The sequence below is a fragment of the Cupressus sempervirens genome, chromosome 1 (assembly GCF_028749045.1).
Source record: "Cupressus sempervirens isolate cs-2001-9-10 chromosome 1, ASM2874904v1, whole genome shotgun sequence".
NCBI lineage: Eukaryota > Viridiplantae > Streptophyta > Pinopsida > Cupressales > Cupressaceae > Cupressus > Cupressus sempervirens.
Genome location: NC_143118.1, coordinates 559,307,910 through 559,319,630, shown reverse-complemented (window position 1 = coordinate 559,319,630; position 11,721 = coordinate 559,307,910). Strand labels below are relative to the sequence as shown.

Here is an 11,721-nt window from a genome sequence, read left to right as displayed (position 1 = left end):
AGTTTCTCCTTTTTGACATGAACTCTCAAAGGTCTTGTCAAAGGCAGTTACCAAATCCATTACAATTACAAGATCTACACGCCAAAAAATATCAGAACTTTAAGTGCACACAATTCTACCTACAGAATCAATCACATATATCCATTTGTCTATATAGTTAGACATGTTTTGAGTTTTTGCCATTTAATAAATAAGCGCAGGCACTGCACAGTAATGCATAAATGATTTTTATAAATTACCTTAAAAATGGAAGAATGCATATTGAAACAAACCTGGAGAAACTTTGTTTTAAATGTGCCTTGTGCGAAACAAAAATAGCATATGACAAGGATGACGGTCTTATAAAAAATATGTTATGCTTAAAAATTCTTCTTCAAGTTCATCTCAGGTCCAGAATGCAAGTAAAATAATTTTCACATGTATTGCATCCATGACGTCAATAGTTAGCTCCCAAAAATTAGTAGTTTCAGTTGAGTGTATACCTGCAATTACTTCTGTTCCAGATTATATAACAGAACAATTCAAAGTCCAAAGAAGAAAATGGAAAAACTTTAATGCTACAGAACTTTGAAGCAAACAAGGATTGCCATTTTTTTGCATTTACATTTCAGAGATGGCTAAGAATAATCAATTATTCCAATAATTACAGGGTCTATATGACACTTAGCCAAATTATTTTTGATCCACTACTGAGTTAGATTACCATTGTTTTTTCAGTCATTTACACCTCTTCTCAAAGGCATTTCTGTCATTGTTTGAAGTTCCCTCTATTAAATAATGGCTTAATCGACCAAGTTTGCCGCTTTAAATTTTTCAGTAACATTTTCCACTGGATTGATCTGAGGATTTTTCATTTCCTTTTGCTCAGCTTCTTTCAGTATCTCCAATATTTCTGCTTTCTCTGCCAAAATTACCTGCATCTTGGCATCCAGCTTCTCCAACTTACTTCTCAGTTTGTCGACTGAATTTCCACTTTTTCCTTTGTCCTTTTCTTTTTTAACTTCAGCCTTATCTTGGTGCTTTCTTTTCTTGTTCTCTCCACTTTCAACCAGAGTCCCTATATCTCTTTCCATGGTATGGTCCCGATCTTTGTCCTTGTCCTCCTTTTCCTTAGCATTATCCTTATCCTTCTTCTTCTCTTTCTTCATTTTTTTATCCTCTCCTATGTCCTCAGCGTTCTTTTCCTTGTCCATGATCTTATCCTTCTTCTTTTCTTTACCCTTTTCTCGGTCTTCATCTGCATCTTTTCCCTCTTTCTTCTTTTCCTTGGCACCATCCTTATCTTTTTTCTTGTATTTCTTCTCTTTATCTTCACCCTTACCATTATTTTCCTTATCTGCAGCTTTGTCTTTTTTCTTTTCTTTCTTCTTTTCCTGGTCCTCATCTCCACCCTTTCCCTTCTTATCCTCACCATTATCCTTATCCTTTTTCTTCTCTTTTTTCTTTTCTCTGTCCTCGCTCTTGCCCTCATCATTCTTTTCTTTGTCTTTTTTCTTTTCTTTCTTCTTTTCCTGGTTGTTATCTATCTCCTTGTCCTCGTCATTCTTTTCTATAGCACTGTCCTTGTCCTTTTCCTTGCCAAGAGTCTTATCCTTTTTCTTTTCTTTCTTCTTTTCATGGTCATGATCTGTCTCCTTGTCCTCGTCATTCTTTTCTTTACCGCTTTCCTTGTCCTTTTGCTTGTCTTCCTTCTTTTCTTTTTCCATGGTCTTATCTTTTTTCTTTTCTTTCTTCTTTTCCTGTTCTTGATCTGTCTCCTTGTCCTCGCCCTTCTTTTCTTCAGCACCATCCTTGTCCTTTTTTTTGTCTTTCTTCTTCTCCTTATCTGTGGTCTTATCCTTTTTCTTTTCTTTCTTTATTTCTTTATCCTCATTCAAGTAATCAGCATTCTTTTCTGTATCTATTGTTTTATCCTTTGCCTTTTCTTTGTTCTTTTCCTGATTGTGATCAGTGTCCTTCCCCTTGTCCTTCGTTTCTCCATGCTCAGGAACTCTATCTTGACTCTCTACTTCCATGTCTACAGGTTCCAGAATCACACTTCACTTTCTCTCCTCCTTTGCCAATACAACTATCAAAATGATTCGTCTAGGTCGGTCTATCTGTGTCTATTCCAATTGATGCAAATAATCGTTGCTGTAATTCACATACAAATGGCAAGCAATCCAAATTAATATGAAGCAAAAACTGCATACTAAAGCCTGATTACAGTCCATAAAGAAAGACCCTGCATGACATTTGCATCAAATTACACCTAGTTCAATGTGAAAAAGAATCTTGCTTTTGTAGTTATAGTTTTGTTGACCAGCAATGTGTACATGCTGACAATAAACAAACATATAAACAATTAGGTACTGGATTAAGTTTAATCATTAGAAAATAGATGATAGCTTGCCAAGAATGAACAAAATACCAACCCTTGGTATTTCACTGAAACAGAACATTACATGAAGATATTTTAGAATAAACAAGAATAGCTGGATTATGAATGCATAACCTTAGATTCAAAGAAAACGAATATTAAAAGTTAGGAAATATATAATCCAAGCATAGCGAGAATTCAGTGTGCATAATAGTAAGGATACTAATAAGCTAGAGTCAAGTATGTGAAATTGCAAAATCAATAGCAACAAAACTTGAGCCTCTTGAACATGCTTATAATGAAAAAATAGATTACTAAAATATTTGTGTAAACATATAAAGCTCAGAAATCTGTCTAATTGAAATGTGCCTTCACTCCACTCTGGACATTATCTTTGTTCTCATTAAAAGCCTTTCCACACATTCTCTATTCTCAGATGCAGTTCATAACTTTGAGCTGTTAATACTACTACCTGTGGATGACGATTGAATTCAAATAATTGGTTGAAAATAGGCCAATTTGGATCAGATGTTAAAAATGTTCAAATTAAGTTTGATTTGAAGCCACTGAGGATTTGAACAAATGCACCACATGTTAGAAGCCCATTGTTCTTGCTTTGAGGATATATAGTGTTCCACATGGATGCATTTCTAGGCCATCCCCCTAGTTTGCAGATAGCTTGGGTCCCCAAGATGTCCAAGTGACTCCAACTATTGCCCAATACTCCTAGGCATGCCCCATAGCAAGAAAATGAAAAAGTTGATATTTTTTGAAATTCAAAAATTGTTTTCAATCTATGTGCCACAAACTCTAACCCTGTCTGTCTATGGGCTTCATCCAAACTCTGAGCACTCAGAAAAGACTTCATTAATGATTGATCTAACCTCTCTTCTTGTTTCAAATCACTCCTAAAGTTTTAGAATTAGCATAGACTTTCTGTTGCAATATGAAAGCGACAAAATTTTGAAAATGACATTCACCATGAAAATTTGTGTGGTTTGGAAGGATTTAATTTGCACTACCTTAAGCCCACTAGGAGCTTTATCCCTAGATCCCCATGAGGGTAGCTGTCCCCTGACCTTGCTAAGGGATCAATCCCCAAACCTCCACCCACCATTGTCAATGTTCAATATAATCATTGCAATGTTTTTAATGTTTAGTAGCCTAAATTTTACGAAGTATGCCAAAGTTTCATTTGTATTTTTATATTTTATCATCTTTTTAGAACTACTTTTCAAGTGCTGTATGCATTTGTGAAGAGTACTCCCCTTACTAACCCAATATAATCATTGCAATGTTTTTAAGGTTTAGTAGTTTAAATTTTACTAAGTATGCCAAAGTTTCATTTATATTTTTATATTTTATCATCTTTTCAGAACTACTTTTCAAGTACTATATGCATTTGTGACTAAGAGTACTCCCCTTACTAACCCAAACACACACAACACAACAGAGAAATAAACAGAAAATTGCAAGAACAAGAACACTTGCTTTCTATTATCTTGAATAAATGACATTACAATATTCAGGAAAAAAATTATGTTACAGCCACATTGGCAGATTCCTTGCAATAATCTGCAAGTCAGAGCCACCATATGCAGTTGCACCATTGAAACTCCTTCCAGTAACCCCTATTTGTATCTTTATATTGGGAATCCCTAGAAGGTTTTGGAAATTGTAACAAGAACACTTGCTTTCTATTACCTTCAATAAAATGACATTACAATATTAGATTAAAAACATGTTAAGCCACATTGGCAGTTTCCTTGCAATAATCTGCAAGTCAGAGCCACCATATGCACCATTAGAACTCCTACCAGTAACCCCTATTTGTATCTTTATATTGGGAATCCCTAGAAGGTTTTGAGATTGTAACCCCCCTTTTGGAGGCCAACCATCTCTATATTACTTTTTTCCTACATTGAGATATGCCAAGAATATGCCTCAAACAGGTTTTGACACACATTGGAGTATTCAAAGGGAATTTTATTTTTCTACTAAAGTTGTGAAACTTCTAAGGGCCTTATTTTGTAAATTGTGAACCTGATTGACTAGCATAACCACTTCTCACAAACCTCTTGCAGCACCCTGCAACCCTAGAGTTATGAAGTGCCAACCAAGCAAAGTTTGACCCCTTTTCGAAGCTTCCAAGGCCTTAAAAACTTAGTTTGAAGTTTTTGTACCACCCCACCAAAATAGAAAATTCAATATCTTCAAAACCAAACTTGATCTTGCCATGGAACTTTACCGGCAGGCTTATATATCCAAAATGAGCTTCCAGAGAAGCAATTGGAACAATCCATGCTCAAATGATCAACTTACCCAAAAAATAGTTAGTCTTCCCAAAGATGACCCTTATTTGAAAAACTAGACAATGTTTTTTTTGGGTAATGCAAGAATGCTCTTACACTTTGGATGCTCCTGCATCAATTTGCACCATCATCCCGACACTTTAGGCACCTGGTTTCCCAGTCTTTGAAACCTATCAGGGAACTCCATGTAACATGGAGATTTTAGTAATGATTCTAATTACTGCCATGCATTTGTTAGGCCTCAAAGGCATTGAGGTGGGGGGGAAGGGGGGCAAGAGTGACATAGTGAGTTTTGTCTTAGCTTTCTACTAACTAAACAAACAACCATTTTTATCAGACATGTATTGATAAAGGTTGCTTAAAAGTTGTTTTGGTTTCTTAACTGTTAATGAATTAGAAGTTCTGGAGATGTCACTTTATCCGAAATACATTGGTCTTGCTGTCCCATGGTCACTATTTTAAATGAGCACGGGAGTAGTGTAGATGCAGGAAACTCTCAAGCAAAAATAAAGCCCTGAAAATGCTTCCTTTCTGCCAACCTTGGATGTATACCATCCTGACTGTCCCACAAGATGAATGTCATATTCCTTGTTCTCCCCATTTGATGTATGCTTAAATTGAAATGTATGATAAAAGATGGTATTAAATGCACATCATTATTGCTCAATAAACCTTGCATATTATTTTAAAAGAAAAAAAGATAATAAAAACTTACTTACATCAGGTTTTATTTATTGTGAGTGAATTTGCATTTTCTAGACCTCTAATGGCATATTTTTCTCCCCAAAATCCAATCAAGTGCAATGCAATCATTTCCAAGCACTTTAAAAGCAATAATTGCTGATAGCTAATGGATGCTTATCAACACCAATGCATTAGAGTTGTATACCCTTGTTTTATTTTGTTGTAGTCTGCTCAGTTCATATTGTTCTCCAAAGGCTGATTTTAGCCCATTGTTATACTGTGCTTAGAATAATGCAAGTGCCCTTGGAATTGTTTTTGAAAAATGTGCAACTTTTAAGGTTTCCATGCTCCAAAAAATTTTTGATTAACAACACTAAAAAAGCAATTTTTAGTCATTTTCATGTAAAAAAATTTGCTAATTCTATGGAGAAGTTGTTGAAGGCCTCATTAATTGTATTTCCTACTGGGATAAAGTCTGGGTTCTAAATATTATCTTAAACTCTCAATATTTGATAAAGCTATTATCAATTTTGAGTAATTATTATTGTTTTTAAGGCAAAAATCAGGAATATCCCAAAAAGGGGCATTACAATGTAGTTATACTTTTTTTTAAACATCTGGTGTTTGTAAGAAGTGATACAAGGAGCCATGTCCAACAAATATGTATCTGCCATATCCAAGGTCTTCTTCTAACAAATATCATTTCAGAGCTTCTCTGTAGACACAACAATGCACTGTTCATCTACAGTTTTAATAATAACCATTGTAAGTCTACACTTTGAACAATGAGTGCACATTTCATTAAGATCAGATCTTATCTTCTGCCGATGGTCAACTTCATTGGTGTGGACTACTCTTATTATAAATTGCTATTACCTCTATTATTATTGTAATACTAGACAAAGTTTTTGCTTTAAAATCTCAACCAATTGTTTTATCTTTTGCTTCAGATTTGACTATCACAGTGCTTATGCTGCAACCTTCTAAATTGATATACTTATTATTAGAACTTCAACGAGTATGATGACATAACTAGAGAACCAACATGCTATAAGGAATGTATGATAGATGTTTCTAAATGATGGTCACTGAGAAATTTTAGAACTTGAAGGAATATTAATGTAAAGTTCTATACTATACCTTCATGAAGATCTTGTAAGATTTAATTATAGAGATAGTCACCCAAGATCTAGAGGACTCAAGGAAAGCATGATAAGAAGAGAGAATCAATATGACACAAATAAACTGTATTCTCATCAAGAATGCAATATAGACTAAATTGATATTACAAGGGAGACCCCTTGGTTAAGTAAGTCAAGGCGAGACATAGGAAGGCATAAAGACAAGTGTCTTAATCTTATGATATGATACATAAAGTAATCATTTATCACCCACCTAACGTGGAAAAGTGATAATGTGATAATGCCACCAAAAGTGGGAATGTTCATGTGTGTTCACTAAGTAAATTTAAATGCAGATGTGTTTAGAACTTAGGTACAACAGTTAAACATATCCAAGGTCTTCTTCCAACAAATATTATTTCAGGACTTATCTGTAGACACAACATCACACTGTTCGTCTACAGTTTTGATAATAACCATTGTAAGTCTACATTTTGAACAAAGTGTGCACATTTCATTAGTATCAGACCATATCTTCTGCCGATGGTCAACTTCATTGGTGTGGACTACTTTATTATAAATTCCTCTTACCCCTATTATTAATGTAATACTGGACAAAGTTTATGCATCAAATCTCAACCAATTGTTTTATCTTTTGCATCAGATTTGACTATCACAGTGATTGTGCTGCAACCTTCTCAATTGATCTACTTATTCTCAGAACTTTAATGTGTATGACATAACTAGAGAACCAGCATACCATAAGGAATGTATGATAGATGTTTCTGAATGATGGTCGATGAGAGATTTTCATAGAACTTGAAGGAATATTAATGTAAAGTTCTATACTGTTCCTTCATGAGGATCTTGTCAGATTTAGCTATAGAGACAGCCACCCAAGATCTAGAGGACTCAAGGAAAACACAATAACAAAAGTGAATCAATATGACAAGAATAAATTGTATTCTCATCAAGAATGCAATATAGACTAAATTGATAGTACAAGGGAGACCCCTTGGTTAAGTAGGTCAGGGTGAGACATAGGAAAGTATAAGACTATGACAAGTTTCTTAATCTTATGATATGATACTTAAAGTAATAATTTATCACCCACTTAATGTGGAAAAGTAATAGTGCGACATGCCTACTAAAGGTGGATCACCGTCCAAAGGTGGAGCAATGAAAGTGTCAAATGTCTACTAAAGGTGGATAACCCTTCAGGGTGGAAAGGTGATTGTCCAACTAATCCACTAAAGTTAGATCACCATCTAAAGGAGGAAAAGTGATAATGTTATAATACCACAAAAAGTGGGAATGTTCCTATGTGTTCACTTAGTAAATTTAAGTACATATGTGTTTAGAACTTAGATACAACAGTTAAACACACCAATCCACCCCCACCCCCACCGCCATCCCTCCTTTAGGGAGATGTATGCATACAATGCAAAATGGGTCTTGACTACTAGGCCATATTAGGTACCCATGTACAAATGCATTGCAATCTCTCACAAACAAACAAAGGGAGAAAAGCCAGTGGGAAAAAACTTCTCCCTAAAAGAGAGATCAAATTATCAAATGCTCTCAATGATGAGAGAGACAAAGCTCCATGTGAAGAAAGAGTCCCCCTCATAAGAGAGAGGAAAAGTCAAGTGGCCTCCATGATGTAGAATTTCAAGAATGCTGAAGATGATCCAATGATGTCAATCAACATTTCTCCCATTGGGAAGAAAGAGAGCTAAAGCTACACCAAGCATGTCAAAGCACCATCATAGAATCTGTCAATAAAGAACTATTAAGGAAAATCACACCGCAATAGGAATGAGATTAGAATCAAGGAGACAACTGTATGAGCATCAACTGGATACTTGTAAACTACAAACTGATACATTTTAAACTTGACTAGAGACGTGCATTGAGTCTTGCAACATAGATCCTGATTGACTGACTACATGAAAACTGGAATAATAAAGTACAGTGAAGATTGTGGCACCCTATGATAGTGTGTTTACAACATATCTCATACAAAAGATTACAACAATGATGCAAATCTAGAAACACAATGAAGAAGCTACACCAAAAGACAGTTGACCATTAAAGATGCCTCCAATTGGGATGTTACCAAGAAAACAAGAACACTGGCCTCTGATGACAACCACATGGAAGAATGGAGGGACCAGTACGGACTCGACTAGCAGACAAAAACTATTTTCCAGATTTGCTTATCTAAAATGAAATTTATTTTTAAAAACTTCCTAAAAAGATCAAAAAACATTTCATTTAAATATAACTCAAATAAAATAATGAAGGTTTGTTTTTTGACTTTCCATTTCAATGATTACAATCACTACAATCACGCTACAATAGACAGATCACTATGCAAAAGACCAAATTGAGATCTATGCATTACAATTGCAATTATAAGCCAAATAAGGCAATGTGCTTAAAAGTGCAATTTTGTATTATAATCACTACAAACTGATAGTATCACACTAAAATACAGGAAAAATCATGCATTTTCAAGAAAATGTACCTAAAAAGTTCATATGAAGTGAACAAGGCCCCAGAAGTTGTAAAAATAGGAATTACTCAATATTTTTAAAAATTCAGACACCTAAATCAAAAACCACTTCCACCATTAATATGTAGAGTGCAAAATTCTAGCCCAAGTTGAAGAAAATGGCTCAAAAAATAAAGCCCTCGTAACTGAGATACTGTATACAAGTAATTGTGACGCACAAACCGCCATGGAGGGCAGTTTTTTTTCCTAAGATAGCAAATTTAACTACTTCGATTTTGACCAACGGGCACTCGATTTTAATTTTTACAGTGTAACATGGGGACTTCCACCCCCCTCCCAAACCTCTAAGTACCCGTCCCGAAGACATCCCCGCACCGAGTACTTGAGTACCCAAGTACCCCCCCACCTCCGTCATTCTGCAACCATGTCGCCACTAGGATGGCTACTTGAATTTCTATTCGAATTTTGATTTTTGAATGTTATTATTGGGTATGTAATATGTTACTATGTTGAATATTTGATGATTCTAGTTCATGTTCCAATTTTGCTATGTTCGAGTATTTTAATTTGGTATGTTTCATAACTAGCATTTCAAGTTCTATGTGTATACTATACTACACCCCTCCCTGCTCCATCCTCCCCTTGCTGTCGTCCCCCTTGTTACAAATGTAAATGGCGGAAAATTTGAATAAATTAATCAGAGATCAAACTGATCTATATATACAAAGAGGAGAGTCGAATAGAATAGAAACATTCTATTCTAGACTATACTAAATATTAGAAACATTCTAATATTTACAGAGATATAATAAGATACAATAGTGAGCATTAAAAGGAAACATGAAGGTTATTTTAATACCCCCCCTTAATGCTCAATCTATTTACTACACCAATAGATCCCCTGAATTTAACAAACTTGTCAGGACCAAGGGGTTTAGTGAAAATATCTGCTGATTGCTCTGAGGTAGGAACATAGCGTAACTGAATAGATCCATCTTCTACTAATTGTCGGATGTAATGGCAATGAAGCTCGATGTGCTTGGTTCGTTCATGAAACACTGGGTTCTTGGCAAGTTTGAGTACGCCCTGATTGTCTGAAAACAAAGAAGTCAGACCTACTTGAGGAATATGCATATCTGCAAGCATCTGCCGGAGCCAAACTGCTTCACAAGCTGCCTTGACAGCTCCTCTATATTCTGCTTCTGTAGAGGAGAGTGCATGTGCCTGTTGCTTCTTACTGGTCCAAGTAACTGCTGCAGATCCGATACTAAACACATAGCCAGAAGTAGATTTCCTATCATCAACTGAGCCGGCCCAATCGGAATCAATGAATCCACTGAGCTGAGGAGTAGTACTCCTTGTGTAAAGAAGACCATAATCTGAAGTACCATGTACATAGCGTAACACACGTTTCGCTGCAATCCAATGATCAATCTTGGGGTTTGTCATGAACCGTGAGATGTAGCTGACTGCAAAACTGAGATCAGGTCTAGTAGTAGTAAGGTGGATGAGACTAACTACTAGCTGCCTGAAGAGTGTTTCATCTACAGGAGGAGAAACAAATTGTGCGGACAATTTCAGACCAGTCTCCATAGGAGTGGAGGTAGATTTGCAATCCTGCATTCGAAACCTATCAAGCAAACTTCTGGCATACTTGGACTGAGACAAAAAAATGCTGTTGTCAGTCTGCCAAACCTCAATACCTAAACAATAATGAAGCAATCCGAGATCTGTCATATCAAAAGTTCTGCATAGATCCTGTTTGATTTCTGAAGTCAAATGTTCTGAATTTCCAGTAATGATCAAATCATCCACATAGACAACAAGAAAAAGAATATCATTACCAGAGTGTTTAATACACAGATTACTGTCTGACGGACTACGCTGAAATCCTTGAGTAACCAAGTAATGATCAATCTTTATGTACCAAGCCCTAGGGGCCTGTTTAAGACCATAGAGGGCCTTCTGGAGTCTACATACTTTGTGTTTTGAACCAGCAACCTTAAAACCTGGGGGCTGCGTCATGTAGACTTCTTCCTGTAATTCACCATTGAGAAAGGCGCTCTTCACATCCATCTGATGAACTTTCCAACCATACTGAGCTGCAATTGCAAGAAGAATGCGAATAGTGCTCATTTTGGCTGTCGGTGCAAATGTCTCCTCATAATCAATGCCTTCGCGCTGGGTGAATCCTCGAGCAACAAGTCTAGCTTTGTATTTGTCCAAGGTACCATCTGCATGGTACTTGACCTTATAGACCCATTTACAGCTAATGGGTTTCTTCCCAGGAGGAAGATCTGAAAGAACCCAAGTGTGGTTCTTTTGAAGACTCTGAAGCTCAGAATCCATTGCTTGTTCCCATTCTGGAATTCCTTTGGCCTCTGCATATATCTGGGGCTCAGGGATACTGTGGATGTTGGCCATAAGAGCTATATTTAACTGTTTTGTGCTAAAGGCTCTTATTTCTGGAGGTTCTACCCTCAATGAGTTCATCAGGACGAAGATCACTAAGCGTTTGAGCCCACCATTTTGGCCGAAGAGTCGAGGAGCTAATATCAGATGCTGTCAGAATAGCTGGAGGAGAAGCAGGAGCAGGAGTTTTATTATCTGGAAGTGACTGAGGTGGTGTATCAGTAGCATCAGATGACTCATATAAAATAGAAGAACCTAAGTCAGAGATTGCTGAAGACTGAATCTCGAAATGTGGTGGGGAGTCAGAGAGCGGAA

The 11,721-nt window shown here is 36.2% G+C and overlaps 1 protein-coding gene across 2 annotated transcripts in view; it reads right to left on the bottom strand.

The window, feature by feature from the left end:
- Positions 1 to 566: 566 nt before the first annotated feature.
- The window catches only part of LOC149578667 (uncharacterized), a 37,957-nt gene continuing 26,802 nt past the window's right edge, over positions 567 to 11,721 (bottom strand). Inside the window, exons 2-3 of one of the 2 annotated variants that reach the window (XM_089830906.1) lie at positions 2,252 to 2,318; positions 567 to 2,133 (exon numbers count right to left, since the gene is read on the bottom strand). In XM_089830906.1, coding sequence (XP_089687032.1) covers positions 783 to 2,015 — 1,233 coding nt within the window. In that variant the 5' untranslated portion in view covers positions 2,016 to 2,133; positions 2,252 to 2,318 and the 3' untranslated portion in view covers positions 567 to 782. The remainder of the gene's footprint in view (positions 2,134 to 2,251; positions 2,319 to 11,721) is intronic. The other variant, XM_089830903.1, reaches the window with a different exon arrangement.